Source organism: Panthera onca, chromosome B2 (genome assembly GCF_046562875.1).
Source record: "Panthera onca isolate mPanOnc1 chromosome B2, mPanOnc1 haplotype 2, whole genome shotgun sequence".
Classification (NCBI taxonomy): Eukaryota; Metazoa; Chordata; class Mammalia; order Carnivora; family Felidae; genus Panthera; species Panthera onca.
The window spans coordinates 97044422-97066387 of record NC_138343.1 but is presented as its reverse complement, the minus strand read 5'-3'; the positions used below and the strand labels follow the sequence as shown (position 1 = coordinate 97066387).

Here is a 21966-nt window from a genome sequence, read left to right as displayed (position 1 = left end):
CTTTAATGCAACTTCTCCTCTCTGTGGACTCAGCAGAGGAGTGCGTGCCTGACTGAACTTCCACATGTGCAATCCCTAAGGTCGACTTAGCCAAGATTTGCTAGTACCTCTCCTCCAGACTGTTGCTGGAGCTGCTGCCCAGAAAGAGCCCAAAGTGCCCATGGCATTGGGCACCTGGGATTTCCACCCCTGGCCTCTAGTGGTGCGGCCAGTGCCCTGAGATTTGCTGGGAACATCTGAACACACTTTCTACTGCTCCTTCCACATCTTACTCACCAATGTAGATCATCACACTTTATCTTTTTGATCACTAAATGATTTCAAGCTCCTGGTCAGGACTGAAATGCTGGCAAGAGAGAGGAGCGAGTGAATGAAGACTCTGCTAATCGGCCTCTTTCTTCTTCACACAGCAATTTTCCTAACAGATGCAATTACATTTGAGAGCTTCAGAGAACAGAATCTTATGTTTTATTTCTTTATTCATCATTTTACAAATGGGATTCACTGTAAAAAGGAAATTGCCTTTGTGGTTCGGTTCTTCAGGCTGGAGTGCTCTGAGCTTCAGTTTTTACACCAGCTGCTGCTGCCACCTTTTCTCTGGTGGGTGAGAACCAGCCAGGGAGGGAGGCTAAGAAATCAGGTAGAGTTCCTTTAAATCCAATATATTTTTATTCTTTGTAAATACAATGAGTACAACCTTTTAACTTCACAAATCAGTTAATTCACTTTGTACAAGAAAAGTTTTACTCATCCTATGATAGTCCAAGTGCTGAATATTTTTCCTCAGTGCTAGTACCTAATAAATCAAAATGTGAAAAGTACAGCAGCTATTTTAAAATGTTTGTTTCTACATTTCCATAAGTATAGATTCATACCAAAGGAGCAGCTTATAGTGTAGGACGGTGTGTGTGTGTGTGTGTGTGTGTGTGTGTGTGTGTGCGCGTGTGTGTGTGCATGCGCGCATTCAAGGCTTTACTAGAAACCAGTTTTCTGAAAGGCATTGAAGAGTCTCAGGCTGTTAGCATCGGATCAATCAAGAAAGCTTTTAGCCTCCATCTCCTTGGGGTTCCTTCTGGCATCATGTCTCTGTTCATTTACTCTCTGGTGCGACTGACTGAGACACGAGTTCGGACCCCCATTGCCTTTGGTCGCAGCACTTTGTTAACGGGACAGCAATCTGCCTCATCATCCATCTCCACTTTATTTGGTTTGGCTGTTTTAATTCATCCTCCCTCAATTTGCGTTCTTTTAGTAAAGCTCTTCTATTTTTGAGATGTTATCCAACCTGAAGTCTTGGTGAGAGTCTCCTTTTCGTCCACCAATTCCTTTGACAAGGTTGCCTGGCCTATGGTATCAAAGAGAAGGAGGGTGGGGGAGAGGGGAAGAAGGGGAAGGAGGGGAAGCAGAAGGAGAAAAACAAAAGAAAGAGAAAGGAAAGAAAAAAGATAGAGAAAAGCAAGTCTCACGGCATAAGCTACCTTTCATTCACTAACTCGGTTCTGAAGGCCACTTCATGATGTATTACGATAGAAGAAAAACTTTTGATAAAACTTTTGATTTAAGACCTAACCATTATTTTTAAAATAATTTCTCCAACATAAAATAGTTCTGAAGGCTGCTGTCTGATGTTATATACAGAACTATATTTGGTTACCCAACATTATCTGCTAAAAAGGAAAAGAAAGTTCTAGCGATGTTTCAGCTTTTGAGAGTTCAGCCTGATCTTCCAAGTAAGAAGCAGAATGGCATGGCCTGTGGCAACCTCCCTACTGTTCAGCCCCCCTTCCCAGGGCGTGGCTCTGCTCGGGTGGTCCTGTGACAACCCCTTTCCTTCCCAGGCTGCCCTACCCTGGCTGAGGCAGCAGGTCAAAGCGACTGGAACTGTTTTGTGTCAATTGGCATTTTTTTTTTCCTGAAGGCTACACATTCCCAGGTTTATGCTTCCTGAAGGGTTTGTTAGTTGAGGCTTATTCTCCGTGGGTAGAAGTTCATCAGATACTGTCCCATCCTGAAAAGTGGGGACTCAGAGCTTAGATGTCACTGGATTTGTACATATCTGAAAGCAGTCTTGTAATTGGCACGTTGCCGATGGTTTTTTTGAAAAACACTTCTTCTATCGTTGACGGACTAATAGAACGTAAAGCTGGCAAAAGCAACAGGAGTTTTCCAAAGCGACAGGGTTGAGTGGGATATCTGGAATAGGAGAAGCCATGACAGCAAGGTAAGAGCGACGACTCATGGGAATTCGCATCTCATACGTGAACGCACACCATCTTCAGCATAATTTCCTGATTGGGCCTCTTTAATACCACACTCTACCTGCAACAGAGACCTACGCAGGTGCTACTGGCCCTGTTGTGTGGGTTGAATACTTGAGGCATGAAGAACATAAATGATGCTGCCAAAATCACTGTCTTTACATTAGCAAAGGGGTTGCATTTCATTTGGAGAACAGGGAAGTTTAAGAAATACAGTTACTGGGGTGCCCAGGTGGCTCAGTCAGTTAAGCCTCCGACTTTGGCTCAGGTCATGATCTCACTGTTCGTGAGTTCGAGCCCCGCGTCGGGCTCTGTGCTGACAGCTCGGAGCTCGGAGCCTGGAGCCTGCTTCAGATTCTGTGTCTCCCTCTCCCCCTGCCCCTCCCCCACTCGGCTCTGTCTGTCTTTCTCTCAAAAATAAATAAACATTTTATTTATTTTTTTTTAATTTTTTTTTTAATGTTTATTTTTGAGACAGAGAGAGAGCATGAACGGGGGAGGGTCAGAGAGAGGGGGAGACACAGAATCCGAAGCAGGCTCCAGGCTCTGAGCTGTCAGCACAGAGCCCGACGCGGGGCTCGAACTCATGGACTATGAGATCATGACCTGAGCTGAAGTCGGACACTTAACCGACTGAGCCACCCAGGCGCCCCTAAATAAACATTTAAAAAAAAATTTTTAAAGAAATATATTGCTAAGTGTAGGTCAAATAATACACTAAAGGTTGCCAGTGTCGAAAATAATCATGGTGTTGATGATAAAAGTAGCGATAACATTCACATTTTCTGATTCTCAAGGCTCCCTCATCAGGCTAGTTCCCTCAAATAAAATGGTTTCCTTCTCGAAGCAATTCTCCAAATTATTATTCAGGCATTATACTTAGTCACTCTCAGGAATAATTCCATCCTTATTACACTGCAAATTAAAGACTAAGTTCTGTTGGGTGGCAGTGCCACCCAACTTTCATGTCAATGAAATTGGCATATAATTAAAGATGTGAGAAATTGCTTAACAATTTCCTCTCTTGATGTCCAACATGCGTCTGTGCTCAGATGTGCAAGTTCGATTTTCTGCTGCCTTTAGATGCCTGTAAGCCACTTCCTCACTGTAGCCCTGATATTTCTTCAGTCAATTGTTTGGAATCAGGCATCCACATACTTTACAGGGAGGTCTCCCTCCACTACAACAAATCACCTGGAGGACTGAGCTCCAGGGACACCTGTCTGTACCCAAGCTGGGTCTAACCCCTGGCCACAAGGTGCTAGAAACTGACAGATATCAAAATTCCTTTATAGGAGCTAGGTAGCTGAACACTGCATTTAACTGACCAATCACTCCAACCTGCAAATAGAATCCAGGGGAGAAATTGTCATGGCTGTCTGTTAGCTTTGGGTACCCAGGAGTCCCTCTCTTCCACCTGATGAGAGGCTGATCATTCTTTCTGAGCCTCTGAGGACCCCAATTGGCTCCTTCACGGCCCACCTTCATAATCACCCAGGGACAAGGACCACCAGACCACATTTAATAATGTGGTATGGAAATGGTGGAGCTTAGCTACATTTTTTAAAATACCCTAATCCCATCACTTATTCTCCTTGCTCAAAATATCTTCTATGTTTCCTGGAAAGTAATCCCCAAGACCCCCATCTCCCTTCCCCCTTGGTCATTTACTCTCTTCAACAGCTCCCAGGGTCAGGCCGAGCAGTAAGAACCCTGCATTGCATACGCAGGGGCTGCCTAGACAAGCCTCTGCCATGTCTGCAGCACTCACCCAACATGCTGGAAGTTTCCTACGGTGAGGAACCACTGTGGGAAATTGTAACTTTCAGAAAGGATAGATTTGGGGGAATCCATAGACCATTAACTCTTGATTTTCTGCAAGTAGAAAATCCACTCACCTACTCACCCATTCCTTTCATTTCCTACTTAGGAAAGGACTGGATAGTCAACAAGAATTAATTGTCTGTTAGATGTCGAGTACTGTACTACCTAGAAACAATAACAATGTGTGTGTGTGTGTGTGTGTGTGTGTGTGTGTGTGTGTATGTGAGTGAGAGACAGACAGAGACATTGAGAGAGTCTGACTAATCAACATTAATTTTTAGAATATAGGGGCACCTGCGTGGCTCAGTCAGTTAAGTGTTTGACTCTTGATTTCGGCTCAGGTCATGATCTCATGGTTTGTGAGATCGAGCCCCACGTTGGGCTCTGTAATGACAGCACAGAGCCTGCTTGGGATTCTGTCTCTCTCTCTGTCTGTCTGTCTGTCTCTCTCTCTCTCTGTCCCTCCCCACTCTCAAAATAAATAAACATTTAATAAACAAAATTCCACGTCAAAGCAGTTGTGTTCTTTCAATTAATAATTTCCTTGTTTTGAGGCTGGGGTAGAAGTAATATACTTGTCATTTTCCTAAAATAGACTTCTGTTAATTTGTGGTTTAGCTCTCTCAGGTCACCCTAGGAGAAGCTTCTGGTGCACCAGGCCCTCTCAGGCTCCCCTTCCTCTTTGCTGGCACCTCTACCAGTCCCTCTACTGGCTGTCCCTGCAGCCCTTCTCCCCTGCTGAAGTCCTGCCATTCAAGGACCAGATCACATGTCATCTCCTCCATCACCCAGCCTTTCCAGACTTTCCTCAGCAACTAGAATTCATCTCTCCCACTCCACACTTTGCTTTTTCTCTCTTCTCTGTCCTCAATTGAATGATCACTTCTGCCTACTTCACGCAATGATAAGGGAAAGTGTCTTTTTCTTTCTAGTGTCCCACAATACTCACCAGGAGCCCCTCACATAGCAGAGTACTCAGCAAATGCTTGACTGAATCAGTAAGTGGATATCACATTCTTTTCAGTGTAATGTTCTTTATGCCTCAATGACTATAGATGTCAGAGGTCAGATATGACATACAAGTTCGTTTTTAGTGGGGCGGGGGGGGGGGGGTAGTGCCCAAATTATGTACTGTTCCATTTTATAATTTTGAACAAGTATTAAGTGCTTACTATACATTCTGAAATTTAACATGGACTTAAATGTTTAAAACCATGGCACTTTAATTTGAAAGACATATACACATGTACTATCACTCAGCACAGGTTCACTGACACTCCATGGACAAGGAACGGTTTTATTCATTAGTTTTCAAAAGAGGATTTATAATAGAAATAAGCAGATCATAGCAGAAGTGGTATCACCCCCAGTGAATACAGGTGACTTGGTATTTCGCCGACCCCTTAGGTGAGAGAGATATTAACTACCTCTACCCTCTCAATGTAGTTACTCCTAGCAGAGAGTCTATGGGCGATGTTGAGATGATCAAGACAGGTTTGCATGGGCTTCCTTTCAAGGTCAGTCGAAGAATAAACAACAGTAGCAACTCTTTTCTAACCTTAGATCTACCACAGTCCTAACTTAGGAAGCTAGCAGGATTCCACCAACTCTTTAAAAGCCTTTTTTTTTTTTCCATCTTAAAATGGAATCAGAAAGTCTTTAACTCTTGGTGGACTTGTCCATTGGTGCCAGGAGGAGCACTGCTGGAGCTCCAGTGGCTGAGAGGTCCTACAACTAGCCAAGAATATTCTCTGCCAGTGGGCCCTGCTTGGCCAGAAGTTGCCACGACTCAACAGAACTCAGTGGATACCAGTCATCAAAGCCAAACAGCAATCATGATGGGGCTAAAGATGGCCTCTCAAGGATGATGTGACCACTCTCTAATATATCAACTAATATACCACTTTGGCCTTCATTTTTGACCTTTCCCATATCAGGGTCCATTCACACAAATGTGTTCAAATGTTTTGATGGATAAACTTGTTCAGCCAGGACAGCCATAAGGGGTCTGGCAATGCTTTCATTTGGATAATCTAATCTTATCTGCTCCTCTCACCCATCCTGTGCAATAGGTGAGGACACAGATTCTAGCTAAATTAACTGGCTGGCAACAGGATGATTAGCCACAGGGTCTGAACTGGCTTATTACTGCCTGCTCACACATTCACAATGGAAGCAATTTTCTTAAGTGCACATTCAAGGCAAACAAGAGTCACCTGGTATGGATGTAGCTGTTGAGGGTTAGCTGAGCCTCATCTTGAAGGGCTGCGATGGCAGCAGCATTCCGGAAACTTCTCAGTTCAGAACCACTGTGTGTAGGAACTAGAAATGAAGACCAGGAAACTGTGATAAGCGACACAGGAAATGCAGACGGGAAAGCAGCTCTCTGGAAATGGATGGCTAGCAGGAGAACAGTAGGGTCCCCACTGTCGAGAATGGGGCCAACCTAAGAGTATCAGCTCCCTTAAAAACCATCACCTCTTTTTGCAATGATCAGTCTGGACTTTGAGGTGGCAGAATTAGGGAGGTGGCAAAACTGTGGAAGGAGAAGAGACAGGGGTTGGCGTCTGCCTACCAGCTTTGAAAGTGACGATGCATTTTAGACAGGCAAATTCGGTAGCATCTAACCGGAGTTGTCTAAACCGAGCCACCACCTCTTGTAAAGCTTGTATTTCAGATATGATCTTGTTCAGCTTCTGGGAATCTGTGTTGTCACCATTCATGCCTAGAATAGAAATATGGAATAAATGCTCTAATATGAAGGCATTTTCATGATTTAATATTGATTTTTGACAGAATTCTGCATATCAATATCTATTCAATTGTCACTCTAAGATATCTGATTCCATGTAAACTGGCTATATTGTATGAAAGTTAATATAAAATCTTCTCTTGGATGATAACAAACACAGTAATTTGCATTTAAATAACAATGCAAGCAGTCATGAATACAACAAAACAACATTATTTGCATTTAAATATAGATTTATAAATGACAGGTATACTCTATTGTTCAGCAGGAATTTGTTATTCTTTACATGTTGTTCTTTTTTCAGTAATGTATTTTTATGGTAATTTCTACAACAAAGTCATTAAATTGTGCAATTCTTACCAGATACAGCCAGTAGAGTGTTAGCATCAACCGGAATGGCCCATTGTGCTATTCCTAGAACAAACAGTTCTCTCCAAGCATCTTCCAAAAGCATCAGCTGTCATACAATAGATGTATAATATAATATAGTGTGTAATTTATAAATTTATAAACAATTTCAATATGTAAATTTCCATTATTTTAAAAAGTGTTTTAAATGCCTGTCTTGGTAATTTTTCCCCTGAATATTCTAGCTTTCTTTTCTTTTCCATATTTTCCTTTTTGAAAAGGTGCCTATAGATAAGCACATGCATCTGAGAGTCAGCCATTCCAATTCCCCAAACTTTGCTTCCTCTGGAAAGGGGTTTACCCCTCATTTCCTTGCATCCATTCATTCCTGACCACCTAGAAACTTCTCCAGAGACCCAGGCTCTATGAAATGCCACCAGCAGCTCAGCAGGTGATCCCTTTCATATAAAATGCTGATATTATCAGGGTCGAGGATTAGAGACTAAGTGTGCAGATCTGGGCCCCCATCTTCCTACAAGGTTGGGGGGCTGGGCAGGGAGCAAGGAGAAATCACTAAATCCCAAGAGGCATGCAGGGAAATCAGGGTGTAATTATGTTAATCGGGTTTTGCTGAGTTTACCTCATCTCACTGCCTGATTTTTCTGAGACTCATAAGTGGACAGCATCAAGGTGCTTGTCATTTTCATTCTAAGAAAATGTGCTACTGAATATTTAAAATGAAAATCTGGCTCCTTTTCCAAATTAATATACTGGATTCCACTCCATTGCAGTTTGCTTGTTGTTGAAGGGTTTCCACTGAAGGGCTAAGTGGCAGACAGTAAGTAAATTTTATTTGTATTAAAGACTATACAGATACCTGTTTTGAGAAAAAATAGCCAGTGTGCACACATGCACGTGCACACACACATGCACGCACACACACACACACACACACAAACACACATACACACACACAGCAAATGGTTAGAGTCAGCCAGTAAACCTGGTCAAAGATAGAACCTAACCATTTTGAAAAAATCTGTTTTTGAAAAATCTCTCAAAAACCAGCCAATTCTGGATGATTTATGTGAAGGGATTTCCTTTTGAGAGCTAAGAGCTGAATTGTGAAGGCTTGTAACCAAAATCACAATAAGACCAAAGGTTTAATTTTGAAAATGCTTTATTTTTAGTTTTATTGCATTAAGTACAGAAAATAATACTTTAAAAATGCAAGGTAAACAATATCTAATTCTGACCATGTCTGAAAGTCCAGGCTATGGAAAAAAAGAACATCCCATGCTAGAAGATTAAATGTTTTGAGCACATTGCTAGGTCTGTCTGTAGGAAGGATGCTTCATATTAAAGGGCACTATCATGCTTTAATTAGGTATAAAATGAATTAAATAAATAAACCATTTGCTTTTAAAACTACTTATTAGTTTTTGGGAAGTTTGTCATTAATTTCCATGAATGTCTGGGTAACAGCCAATGGTTATTATGAACACTTCATTTTCTTTTTTCCCCTCAAGATTAGAAAAATTACAGCAGAAGCTATTTCTGATATTCCTAACAACAAAATTTCTGGCTTTTGTTACAATGTAATTTTTAGCAGCACATACTCTTTCTCCCTCTGAATGTCATTTACAACTGCAGAATTATGCACAATGCCCATGTGTTTACAAAACCTCTAAAAGTACTTAAAGAATCAAGGGAGATCCTAGCCTAGAGTATGCAGTGTACCCTTTAACTGCACATGCTGATAAATTAGTGGTCAAGGCTGTATCACAATGGAAAATATAAAGCTCTGGGACATAAAATACTAAGACTAGCCCTGAAAATATTACAGGGGAATACTCTCATCATCCATTTCTCTCAGGTCCAATATTCTTAAGAAACATCGTTTTATTATCAATTTTAAATATCATTAAGATTTCAAAAATTTGTGATTCAATTAAACAGAGAGAGAGGGAGAGAGATGTTCTTCTATATTTGTTTTTCATAGCCCAGATCTAACTTTCCTGAAATAACATAATTGCATCTCTTAGTAAGGGTTCCATAGCTAGATATTTTGAACCCACAGTAAGAAGCTAGTAAAAATCGTTTTCCCATTGCTGCTAGGAAAGGATAGCTGGCTTTCGTGATTTATCCAGATAACCTCCAGTTTCATAAGGCTGATGACTGTTGTTTTTTACCCAACCCCCTTCCCCGAGAGCTCAGTACCCTCTTGGTCATACCTGGTCCTGCAAAGATAGCGTGGAGAAAGCTGGTACACTCTTAGCCCACTTGATGCTCATAAACAGAAGCCTGGCAGCTGATTCACACACTGACTCTGTGGCCACTTCATACAGATACATTGGGGTCCCATTCACTTCATGGGGGTACTAAGCAGGGAAGAAAGAGAAACACCAGGGAGTGAGGAAACCACAGCTTTGCAAGAAGAGCCAATCTTTAAATTTTCTAATTAGAACAGGGAAGGAGACAGGAATTTGGGTGTTCTGCTGAAACATGCAGTTGCCATTGGTAGATAAAAAACAAACATCTATATCTATAGGCTTTGAGAAATAATAACCGTTGGGAAAGGCCCATTTCCAGTCTTTGGGGGCCCGTTCCTTCCAGAGGGGCATCTGGTTTTTCTGTCCCCTGTGGCAAGTTTTCCTCAGGCTGAGCAAAGTGCCGGGCCTGTCTCCCAATTTAGACAAGAGCTGCTTGCATTTGTGTAAATAAAAATAGATGTGAAAAAAGTATAAATTAATAGGCATCCCAAACACAAATATGCATATGAGTATTTTTAGAAAGGATTAGTATATTATGGAAATATTTCAATTAGACATCTTAATCATTCACAGAGCATTCCCATTCATAACTGACAACATATTCATAACACTACTTTCCCAAGCTTATTATACACATCAAGGGTAAGAAAGCAATATTAAATATTGTGCTTGTGTGTGTGCCCAGGTGTTTGGCTTCCTTGCAGAGTGGGGCTGCAGCTGGCCCTCCCCTTCTCGGCCTGGAGTGGGTGCTTTGGGTAGGTACCAGCTGGAAGCCTGGAAGGCAGTCCCTAGGTGGCAGCCTTTTGAAATGGTTCAGGCTGTGGCCCTGCTAAGTAGAGACTCAGTCGTGATATAAATACATGCATCTCAGAAAAGAGGGAAGGGAGAGTGGAAACTGAAGCCAGATTCCTCAAACTGTCCTAACAGGGTGAGCTCCACACATTGTTGTTGCATTAGGGACCCACAGCTTTGCCCAAGGAAACAGATCCCTGAGATCTTCAACTCAGGGACTCTTTTCTACCAGCTGTAGCCAACTCCTTTTTGCTAGAAACAGAAGTGCTCTTCTAGTCTCCAGAAATACCTAGGTTGTTCAGCCAGGGCTCCACACCAAGGGATTTTTTTTTTAACAGGTGCAGGTTCCTGGGCCCCACCTCAAATTTGCAGAAACAGACTCTATGGGGAATGGGCCAGGGAGTCCACATTTGTAGCCATCTCAGAGAGTGACTTTACTGACCACTAAAATTTGAGCACTCCTGGCTGAACAGGGAAAAGTAGGGAGGGGGCCTACAGCTCCCTGCAGAGCCTGACTCGGCACCCGCACCGTGGCCAGGTCTGTCTTTTGCTTGACCCCTCCCCGCTCAGAAGAGATGGGCAGGCCCTTCTCCTCCCTCAGCCAGGCACCAGACTCCCTGAGTCCAGCAGGGACACGAACCTTGGGCGTGGGCTGAGCCAGACTCACGAGAGTCTGCCGCTCCGGGGTGGCGGACACGGCGGCCAGCTCCAAGCCATGCGGCTCCAGCTGCGTGACTGCGGTGAAGAAGGCTGGCGCGGGCAGCGCTGCGGAGGGGAAGTGCGCAGCCGCCCCGTTCTCTTCCTTATGTCCACGGAAGTAGAGAGCCACCTGCTTGCGAATGGTGGACGTCCGAGGCCCCCGCTCGTGCTGCACCGCTGCAGAGACAGACAGATGGACGAATGCCCAGGGATCAAAGACTGGACAACACTTAGCCGCTGCCGCTCTCCCGGGCCAAATGCCCCATCTGGGCAGGCAAGGCCACTAGAGAGGTGAAGAGAGGGAGGGAGAGGGAATGTGTGCGCAGAGGACGCTCTGACAATGTCTTACACTGGAGGCATTAGAGAGCTGAAGCTGAGAAGAGGAGCCGGGCCCCAAGTGTCTGATAATGGCCACGCCTCAAGCAAGACTAGGTGTGCTCTCTGTGGGTTCAGGACTCTTTCCCACCCAGGGTGGTCGCAGGGAAACCAGAAACCTTCTGGGCAGGAGTAGTTAGATACCCTTGTATGCGACAAAAGGGAGAGGGAGCATTGCACCCAGCCAGGCACAGCGTCCCTGCACACTTTTCCTGCTCCCCCACCTCCACCCCCGCCGAAATGGCTTTTGGCCTCCTAGGGCGTCAGGAGAAAAAGAGCCCGGGGCACACTGTGGGATGGAAAAAGGGAGCGCCTGTCTTGGAGTGTGCTGGAGGAAGGCAAGGGAGATGTGACAATTACCGCCAACAGTTTAAACAAACAAATTAATTCAGGGCAATCTTCCGTTCGCAGAGCTTGACAACTTGTCAATACACAAGTTCAACAGGTTGGACGCTCCCTCCTGCTTCCTGCGCCGCGGAGGAAGGATCACTCCCCAGTGGGCGCTGTGCCTCCTGGTGCTGCCACCCAGCCCGGCCCGTCGCCAAGGCAAAGTCCTCTCAGCATCCTGTCCTGAGACCCCATTCCTCCCTTTCGGCCCGCCCCCCCGTCCCCCCCCCCCCCCCCAGTGCAACCCAGGCCAGGCCTGGGGCGCCCTCGCCAGGACACCACCGGGCACGCACTTGGACTAAGCTCTTTGCGCAAGAAGCACCTTACTGCCTAGTTCTTGCTGCGAGCGTTTAAGAGCCTTCTGGGAGTTGGGTGTCAGAAGCACCCCCAGGCATCACCCTGCCTCTCCAGCCTCTCTTTGTAAAACCGAGAGAAGGCCCAGAAAAAGTCCAGATCGCCACAAAGGCCATCCTGATTTTGGAATCTTGAATTAGCAAACAAGGGCTTGAAATTCCGAGTGCTTGTGTCTCTGCCCTCCCTCCTCCGACACAGTTCCCCAGTCCCCACGATCTCCACCCTCGAAGGCTATCCAGACTGCGAGATTCTGCGGGAGACTAACAGGCTTAGAAGTGGCCACAAAAGAGCTGCAAGGAGAGGCTAGAAGAGGTATTAGGATGTGAAGCAGGAAATACCGCGCGTGTGTGCCCAGCAGACTGGGGCTCCCGGGATCGCGGTCTCCGTGGGGGTGGTTATGGGGCACTAGTTTCCAATGTGGCCATGGGCCATACTTGGAGAGTTCCATAGAGTGGGGGTGGGGGGCTCATGCAGAGAGACGGAAGGATATGACTGAAAGTCCGAGGCCAATTCCCAGCATCTGGAAAGATGTGCTGGGGAGATGATTTACATTCATTGGAGTGCCATGTATTTTCTGTACATATAATTTGCTTACTAGTCAACCAACATTAGAGCGATAAAAATCGGTACTGATTACCATCTTTGTTCATGTTGACTTCCAAACACTTCTTCAGCCGACACGCCCTGCACTGGTTTCTGTGCGTCTTGTCCACCGGGCAGCCTCCCTGGAATAGAGCGCAGGAGGTCAGCGGCCCAGGGCCTTTAGACTGGAGACGCGAAGCCGGCGCCAGGTGGAGGGAAACGTGGAGGCGGGAACGGACCCCGCCACGGACCTAGGAGCTGCAAGCCTGGGTCCGCCAGACTCAAAGGTCTTGGGCATGAGCAGGGCCAGGCAGAGAGAGGGCTGGGATTCCAGGGGCTACTTCAAAAGGAACAGCCCCTGACCCTACGAAAGTGGACAAGGAGGAAAAGTCCTTCTCCAAGCAGGTGAAGGGTCCCAGCGCCTGGTTGCCCGACTGCTGTGCTGGAAGGAGCTCTAGAGGGGAACTTCTTCCAGGCGCGGAGGTGGTGCAGCAGAAGCGACACTTTTCAGTACCGAAGACAGCGACCTGGCCCAGAGGCGGAGGCGTCAGAGCTGGGCTGGGAGCAGGCATGCTGGTCGGGATCGCCGCTATGTCCAGTCTACCTCTTTCTGTCACTTTCTGTCAGATAACTCTCTCCCATTTATTCTTCACTATGCTGTTTCCTTACTCTTGCCGTTGTACCTGAAGCCATTCTTATAACCAGCATGTGAAACTTGTCTTAAAGACTTGCCTCAGCACAGATTCATGGAAACAAAGCCATTCCTGGAAAGTGAGGCAGAAGCCAGAGTGATTAGGAGGGCAAGACCTACGGAGGTGAGGATGGGAAAGGAAGAGTCCAAGGCCTAGGCAAAATCTACAGATGCCCGCTATGTAAATATGACCAGAAAGATAATGTGATGGACTGTCTGACAAAACGATAATATGGACTGAGAAAATTGGCATTATAACTGGGGGGAAAAAAAGAGCTAATTACTGACTTACAAATATTGATTTGAGATGCACGAGAAAATAAATGTTTTAACTAATGACACTTTCTGGGAAACTATTGGCTATTAGAAGAGGAAATTTACAGGGGCGCCTGGGTGGCTCAGTCAGTTAAGCGTCCAACTTCAGCTCAGGTCATGATCTCATGGTTTGTGAGTTCGAATGCCATCGGGCTCTGTGCTGACAGCTTGGAACCTGAAGCCTGCTTCGGATTCTGTGTCTCCCTCTTTCTGTTCCTCCCCCGCTTGCACTCTCTCTCTCTCTCTCTCTCTCAAAAATAAATAAAGATTAAAAAAATTTTTTTAAAGAAGAGGAAGTTTACAGAGAAAGTTTCTAATGGAACTTCAGTGTTCATTCAGTGTTAGGTGTTATTACTGAGGGAACTTATACATAGATACATATAGTCACAGCTACATATGCATTTTATACACCAAAAATACAGAATAAGTTTGGTGCTCTTCTCTGTTTATACGACTTGCTACTGTTACATGTACACTGGGAAGAAAGAGAATATAATAAATGCATTTTATTTTGCTTCATAACCTAAAAAATTCATATACTCTGAATTTGGAGTATGCACACTTTCTGAAATAGCCCTTAGGAAAAAATAACACACTTGAATATACTTTTTTATGAGATCCCACCCTTCTGATTTAAAATATATTGAGGTAATATTTACAATAAAGGTGGGGCAGAGGTTCATAATAATTTCCATATGTTTTAATTACTATTAACAATAAATTAGAATATTATTTATCTAATCTTAGAATAAAAGAGATAAAGGAAATAATCTTTGCTTTCTAAGTGAATTCTTTAGGGCAACTTTGAGGGCCAGTGTAATAGCTCAATGTAAAGAGGTTTAGAGAACTTGTTATTAAATGCAGTCATATATCTATCCTCAAATGTCATCTTCCTAGTATTCTGATAAACAAGCTAATGCAAAATCGAAGCCTTCATTTGTTCTTAAGAGTGTCTTGAAATCAGATCATATGTATATAAATATCTGAAGCTTGAGAGAAAGATGAGTGCTTGAGCTCAGCCCATTTATTCTCTCTGTAAGGAGAGGACACCAAGCCTGATGAGTCTATTATCAGTCCTTTACAAGGACTTGGACTGACATCAATATGTTTGAATTGATAGCCAACCCCTTTGAAAATATCAAGCATAACATCTGAGATTTTGATTCCCCAATTCTGTGCATTGCATAAAATTAAAAGGTAATTTAAGTAGAAGCCTGCTCAAATCTGAGGACCCACAGTAATCTCATATTCCTGTGGGGCTACAGGGATACAGCCCTGCATGTGTATAATGTGATGTGTCCATATGGTGAGCTAGAAACTGATACAGAGCTGTGTACCCAATTAAACAGGTAACAGGGCTGGAGTTCAAAATAACTTATCCAAATGTAAATATCATCATGTTTTTGTTGATAATCCAAATCTATTGGAAATTAATATGAGCAGACATAGCTTTAGAAATAGAATAATTCACTAGCAGCAGACAATATTTGTGTATGTATACACATATATAAATATTAATTAGTGAAGATGTTTTACCATTTTGGTTACCAAAGGATGACTTCTGACTAATACTTTCTCCAGGATCTTCTTGGGAGTCAAAGTGGTGGCTCTGTGCTGAGGGTCTGTGTGCCTGGCTGAGGAAAAGGCAAAGTGTGGGGCCAAAAGGCTGATCTCCTTGAAATGAGCCTATTGCTGAGCTGGGAACTGAGTCAGGGGGTCCTACTTGCTCTTTCTGGAAGCTTTGGCTCACTCTCAGCCCATGCTCTAACCCCCTTGTCTCTCTGAGATAGTTCTGCTTGCTCAAGACCAAAGCACAACCAACCAGGCACATCTAAGCAGAGAAAGAGAAGACATGGGAATCTTGGAGAGGATCCAATTTACCTCTTCCTTGAGAGTCTTCTTTTCCTGTGCACTCTGCCTTTCCTGTGACTCTGCCTAGCTAAAGTCACATGGGTGCTGAAGCCCCACTGACCACTACCAGAGCAGTCCTGCTACTCTGAAGTTGAAAGGACACAGCCCTTCACAGGGCAAGCCCTCCGTGTTCCAAATGATCATGCTCACTTTGGGTGGCAACCTTGACTGAGATGCTTTGTGCCTTTTCCTTCTACCATGGCAGGCAGTGGTCAGGTCACTGAGCTTGGGTGCTGCTAGGAATGTGGGTGGGGTGCAGGCAACAGAACATAGCCTTTCTCCAGATTGCCCTTGTGGTTTAGATTCTGAAGTTCCTTAGGTACCCTCCTCTGACTTCAAAGCCACTGGGTGTGGGCCATACCCTGTGTCAAAGTGTGTCAAAGGATTGCAAAAAGTGGGACGTGTGTGTGTGTGTGTGTGTGTGTGTGTGTGTGTGTAGGGAGGAGCCGGGATTTCAGATTTTCCCCTGCAAACTCTGTATCTTCCCTTAGCTCTTCCCGCCTTTCCCACGCGGAAGAGCCTCTGAGCGTTGAGGCGGGAAGGAGGGAGAGGAAGGGAGAGGTCAGAGCTTGGTCTCTCCCCAGCAGCCTGGAAACTCGGAGGAGGCCTTGGCACAAACAAAGAAAGGGGAGGCAGCAGACGGAAGCCGGGCGGTGCAGCCCTGGCCGAGGTACCTGGTTTCCAGATTTGCAGACATACGTCCTATTCCTTCGGATACTCCGTTTGAAAAACCCCGAGCAGCCGTCGCAGGCGTAGACCCCGTAGTGTTTCCCCGAGCTGCGGTCGCCGCACACTTTACAGGGGATATCTAAAATACGGCCTGAAATCGCAGGAAAGACAGGGAAGGGGGGAAGGGGCGAGAAGGAGAGGAGGGCGGAGAAGAGGGAGGAAAGGGGAGCGGGAGAGAGAGATGCTAAGCAATCTGACCTCTGAAGGGATTAGCACCGAAGCTGCGGTAAAAGCAAATAATGAAGTGATTTTATAGCCAAACTTTTTTTCCTTGAGCAAGTGTCAGTTTCCTACAATGAGCATTATTCATGCACCGCTACATGTATTTGGGTCTCTTCTAATCGCTGAGACCCATTTTGGAATAAAAGATTACAGCAGGCCGGGGCGGCAGCACGGCCGCCGCTGCCTTTCTGCTCCGCGGAAAGTTTGGCCGCGTCCCTCCCCCGCTCTCGCATTAAACAGAGAAAGTTGTTAGCGCGCGAGGAGACAAACTTGAAATGTAAAAGGGGAAAGAAGAAAAACAAACACGGCTGGAACCGGGGATGGCAGCTGGAAGGCAATCGAGTTTTCTCTGAGCTGCCGGGCGGTTGTTATTATTAGGATTATTATTGTAATGCTAATACTAGGATTATTAATGATAATAAGGGTAGTGGTAATTGCCCAACTTTCGCTTTACCTATTTTAAAAAATGCTTAGTGGATCGCTTTTGAGAAATTATTTCTTTTAGGAAAAGAACATTTTCCCCCCAAAGTAACTAGGACCGGGCTGGGCAAACGAAAGAGAGTGACGCGTGTGCGATCCCTTAGCAGGTTAGCGCGGGACAGCCACCCCCTTCTCCCTCCACTCCCCAAGTTCTTCTTCCTCAAAGACCTGTCTCCTCACACTAGATCTCGGTTGGGTCCCTTCCTGCCTGTTTTCCACCACTGTGGGAGGCTGATATTTTAAAGGATGGAGCTGGTTTCTCTAGACTGTCCTCCACCCTTACTGGCCTCGACAGTCGCCTGGTTTAAGAGAACTTTCCTTGGAATATCCTCAAGCCTGGGGTGGCCATGGACCTTGGAGGAATGTTAGGGAGAGGGTTGTATCCCAAAATTCAGAAGAGAAGGAACTATTTTCTCTAAGGTTCAAGAGTCCAACAAGCCTGAAGAGATTTATAGGGACTTAGAAATCTTTCCTCCCACAAAGTATTAAAGTGTTAACATTTTGGTAGTAACAACAATGATAGTAATAATTAACTTCTTTACATTAAATTTTCAAGTCGCTACTCGACCAAAGGCCTCCAGTCTGGGCCCGAGATGCCTCCGCCTCGATGAAACTGGACAGTTGCTCCCTGGGGCGCTCAGGTTCGGGAACGCTATCAGGCTGGGGTGCAGAGAAGCGAGTCAGAACAACCCGGCAAGGGGAATAGAGAAGGCGTGGGCCCCACGTCGGGAAGGGCCGCTGAGGTCTCAGAAGTGGAAACTTGCTCGTGGATTTTGAGGCGTCCTGGTAGGCGCGAACCCCTGACCAAGGCCTAGGAGGACCTGCTGGAGGCCGGGAAGGAGGGACTTAGGGAAAGCGCCGGCGGCCAGGGTGGGGGTGGGGGTTCGGGAACGACCAAGCTCGGCCTGGGTAATTACAACCCCGCCATAGCACCTGCCTATACAGCCACCAGTGACCCGTCAAAAAGAGTAGCATGGGAATTCAGACGGCGACAAAGGCCGGTGGGGGAGGCGCGCGGCGAGGCGACCACCGTCTCGACGCCCCCTTTCCAGTACTGTGGGAGGAGAGGTTGTGCTGGGGGGAGGAAGGGGCTGGAGAGCGCCAGGAGAGGCCACAGCGGGTCTTGTCCCTCACCCCCTTCGGCCCGTCAGTGCGCCCAAAGGAACTCACAGCCGCCCAGCAACCGGGGACGCGAGCTCTGCTGCGCCGCACTCACGCTAGAAACAGTAAACTTGGTTTCCATATTTTGCAACCATCGTTCCCAGCATGACACAGGCCCTCTGGCTGAGCGGGGGTCCATGTTTGGGGTTCAGCAATCTTGTCGCCCCAGCTGTCTTCTTCCTGGTAGCAGTTTTGATGATGCCAAGATGAGCGCGCAGGAGGAGCAGTGGTGGGCTTTCTTCCCCCCCCCCCCCCCCCCCCCGCTTCCCATCCAGACAGAGGACAGGGACACACATCTCTGGAGAAACCCATGGGACGCAGGGAGGACCAGTGCAGGGTGGGTGACTCTCCTCCAGATGGGGCGGGGTGCGGGGCTCCTCGACAGTCGCCCCTCGGGGCCTCCACAGCTGCGGGTCGGCCCTGCCACGGAGCAGACCTCCGAGTCACGGCTCCTGGGGCAGATTAGAGGCAGGCATACTCGCCCGGGGCGGGGCACAGGAGGGAGGGACGCGAAAATTCCGGGGCATAGCGGGTCTGCGCCTCAGACTCCGCCACCCAGCCACGTAAAGGTGACTTGGGGTCACGAGACAAGCTGGTTGACCCCGTTGCAAAGCTCCTCTCATTTAGCAAACCGAGCGAGCTCCGACGTGAGGCAGGCGGGAGTTTCCTGAGGCTGGAAAACCGTTCTTAACTTCCCTCGCCAGGGGGTCCCCTCGGGGCTTTTTGTGTGTCATAATTGCCTAAAGATATATGGCAGCTTCGATTACTGTAATTACCATCAGAGGCTGTTGAAAGAAGTTAGTCTGGGCTGCAGGGGTGACTGGCCGGGGTCTTGTTACCACCCAGGCGGGGCTCCCGGGTGACATCGCTCTGCCCTCCAGCTGTGCGAAACCGAGCGAGGCGGGGGCCGCAGACCTCGCGGCCCGGCTCGGTCCTGACCTCGCCCGCTGCGCGCCGACCTCCTTGCCGCCCGGGGCCCGAGGGCCGCAGGTCTCGGGCCCGGCTGCCGCCACCTGTCTGGAGAAGGCCGGGATGCAGCGGCGCCGCGGGTGGGGGCCGCCTTCCTGCGGGCCTGAGAAACTGTAACAGCTGCGGCCGAACCCGCGCCGGGTCTCAGGCTTCCGAGGCCGAACTCGGGCCCTTGGGAAGTTGGAAAGCTCCCAAGTTTCCCCAGCGTGTCACTCAGCCGTTCTTTCTGAGTCCGGGCCGTTCACCTAGGTGCCAGTCCACCGCGCGCGGGTGCGGGCCCCCAGTGAACCGAGCTTGGCGCCTGCCCCTTCCCCCTGTTCCGAGGCCTCGCTTTTCAGGCGCCCCCCCGCCACCCCAACACGCATCAACCCCGCCGACTCCTCACCCCAAGTGGGCGAACGAGTCCGAGGCTCCTTACTTCTAGGGAAGAAGGCGAGGGCCTGTCTCAGGGCGAAGTAGCCAGGAGGCCTGCCGAAGCCCGCAGGCTTCTGTTTTTGCATTAGAGGCTCGGAATGCTGCAGAAAAGGTTTCCTTCTGCCCCTCCAGGGAAGGACCTCACCCTCCAGAACCTGGGCCACAAAAAGCCAGGCCTCCTCGCTTCCCAGAAATTGGAGCAGCAAGGGCCAGCGTAGGCCGGAGGCTAACTGGAAACGCCAGGCCTCCGCAAGGGTCGGCTCTGATTTGTGCGGCGGCAAAGTTTCCTGCTCTCTTCCCTCTGCCCTGGTTCTAAACATCTCTCCATTTCTCTTTATTGTTCACGTTCACTTCACTTGAATTTTTAAAACGGTAACACCCAAACCAAAGCGAACGGATAAAGTGAATTGCTTGCCACTTAAGTGGGACTTCATCATCAGTTCTCAGAAGTATCTTGGATTCTCCCAACTTTCAAAGACTCAAGACAATGAGGGCGTGAGGGGAGGGGGTGTTTGAGGAAAGCAAGGAGCCGCAAAAATGCTATAGGCAAAGACAACAAGGGCGGCGGGAGATCTCCGGGACGTGGGGACTGCGGCGGGGGCTACCTCCAGTCTTGGGCCCCGGAAAAGGCAGCCCTGGGCCACCGGAAGGCGGGAACTGAAATGCCCCCAGGAGATCCGAGCCTTGCGACAACGCCCGCCCGCGCCGGCTCGGGCCTCCACATTCTCGGGTTCCGCAGGCACTGGGAGAGCAGATGCCCTCACACACACAGACACGGAGCCCCCCACTCTGGCGTCTGGGGTTGGTTAGAGATCAGCCACGGCTCGACATTCTGACGGGGAGCTACCAGCTAGGCAAGTTTGAGGGAGGAGAGAAGCGCGCGAAGGGAACAGGCCGCACACTCCTGCCTCTGCCGAGCTCCCGCTCGAAAAATCCTTGGGATTAGGGATTTGGTCCCCTCTTTGCTAGAGCTGTTCGCCATACTTTAAATTCCCCAGTTATGACCTACGCGGATTTAGGATTAAGGAAAATGTGACTTTTAAATTGTTTCTGCTTCCCAGTTTGCAGGATTATTTGAAATAACTAGAAACGGGGTGCAAAGCATTCCTTTCAAATCCGCTTTGCGCAGAGTTGCTTTTGCGCGCTGGAGCTCGGAGTTTTGAGCGAGCGTGTTATTGTGCTGCAGCCTGGAGCTGCGGCCTAGTTCCCGCCCCCCGTCGACACTCCCCCCCTCCCCTTTCCCCGCACCTGGTCTCTAAGCGGATGCGACTCGCGGGACTGGCGGGCTGCATGGGTCTCAACCTTCCCACCAAACCAGGGAGGGGGGGGGGGGGGATGAGAAATCAAGCAATCCAGAGGTAACGAAATTCTTCCCTCACCACGAAACATCCCGACTCACGGGCTACAAGGAGCTGGGCCAAAGCGCACACGCCGCCGGAGTCCCTTTCCCGGGCTCGGAGCCGCAGCGTTCCGGGCAGGATCTCCCCGGACTCCTCTCCCGCCCACCCCAGGCTGCGCGCCTGAGCCCCGCGGCGGCCCGAAAGGTACCCACTTGTTGATCCGGCCGGCTTGCTCATGCTGGCTGTCCCGGGGCGGAGCGGTTGGTGGGCGCTGCCCGAGTCCCGGCCGGCAGCGCCCGCCTCGCCGCCGGGCGCCGCAGCTCTCCAGCCGCCCTCCAGCCTGCAGGCTCCCGGGCCGGACAGGTGGGTGTCGGTTGCGCGCTGCGCTGCTCCCTGGGCGTTCAGAATTCGTTCCACAGTGGGAATTTAAGCATCCTCAAGTTTCTTCCCGGCTCTTGCAAAACCGCAGCTGCTGGGGATGTTGCTTGGTATGGACACACGCATGGACAGACAAACGGAGAGACGGACGGGCAGATCGAGGAAGAAGGGAGGAGGACAGCGAGAGAGGAATAGTGAAGGACAGAGACGGAGACACGAAAATGGTCTTCCTACGGAGCAAAAAGGACAAGATCCCACTCTTTCCCCATCCCTGTCTCTCAGTCTTCAATTTCTCCTTCTACATTAGGCATGCAGAGTGTGGCCAGATCTCTACAGACCGCTGCTCTTTTAAGGAAAGAAGGAAAACACCACCGCAGTCTCAGGCAGATGGGCTCGGCGCTGCCCAAACCAGAGAGCGGAGTGGGAAACTAGATTGCTGGGAAGTCTTCCGAGGGAACAGGCAGCCGGGTCCCAGTTTCCGGGGAGAGCCGCGCACTGAGCGGCAAAGGGTCCCCGAAGTTCATTACCCCGTGACTTTGTGCTTGTCGCTGCGGGCTGGGTCCCCTGTAATATCCCCAGAAGCGCTCTGACAGGCAGCCGCGGGGAGGGGAATAGGGCGTCCCTGGCCCACTTAGCTTTTCCCCCAACTCCTGGCGGGGTCTGACGTCAGCCATGTGCGGGGAGGGGATGGGAAGAGGGAGGGGGTTAAATG

At 48.2% G+C, this 21966-nt stretch overlaps 1 protein-coding gene across 2 annotated transcripts; it reads right to left on the bottom strand.

The window, feature by feature from the left end:
- Positions 1-473: 473 nt before the first annotated feature.
- NR2E1 (nuclear receptor subfamily 2 group E member 1) lies at positions 474-21868 on the bottom strand. 2 transcript variants are annotated; one of them, XM_060616320.2, is made up of 9 exons: positions 21089-21868; positions 16236-16381; positions 12700-12787; positions 10888-11123; positions 9417-9563; positions 7195-7291; positions 6658-6807; positions 6299-6404; positions 474-628 (listed from the first exon to the last, which is right to left on the bottom strand). In XM_060616320.2, the coding sequence occupies exons 1-9, from the start codon at positions 21111-21113 to the stop codon at positions 562-564; spliced, it is 1062 nt and encodes a 353-aa protein (XP_060472303.1). In that variant the 5' UTR covers positions 21114-21868; the 3' UTR covers positions 474-561. The 2 variants fall into 2 exon arrangements, with proteins under 2 accessions (XP_060472303.1, XP_060472302.1); XM_060616319.3 differs by lacking the exon at positions 474-628 and adding an exon at positions 647-2193 and having other exon boundaries at positions 21089-21866.
- Positions 21869-21966: the final 98 nt, after the last annotated feature.

Coding starts and splice junctions, on each gene's coding strand:
- NR2E1 (XM_060616319.3), bottom strand. CDS start 21,113: ATGAGCAAGCCGGCCGGATCAACAA. Junction 11,124..12,699: donor AGTCAACATGAACAAAGATG/GTAATCAGTACC, acceptor CTGTCTCTGCAG/CGGTGCAGCACGAGCGGGGG. Junction 9,564..10,887: donor TGGCTCAGCCCACGCCCAAG/GTTCGTGTCCCT, acceptor TTCCCTGCTTAG/TACCCCCATGAAGTGAATGG.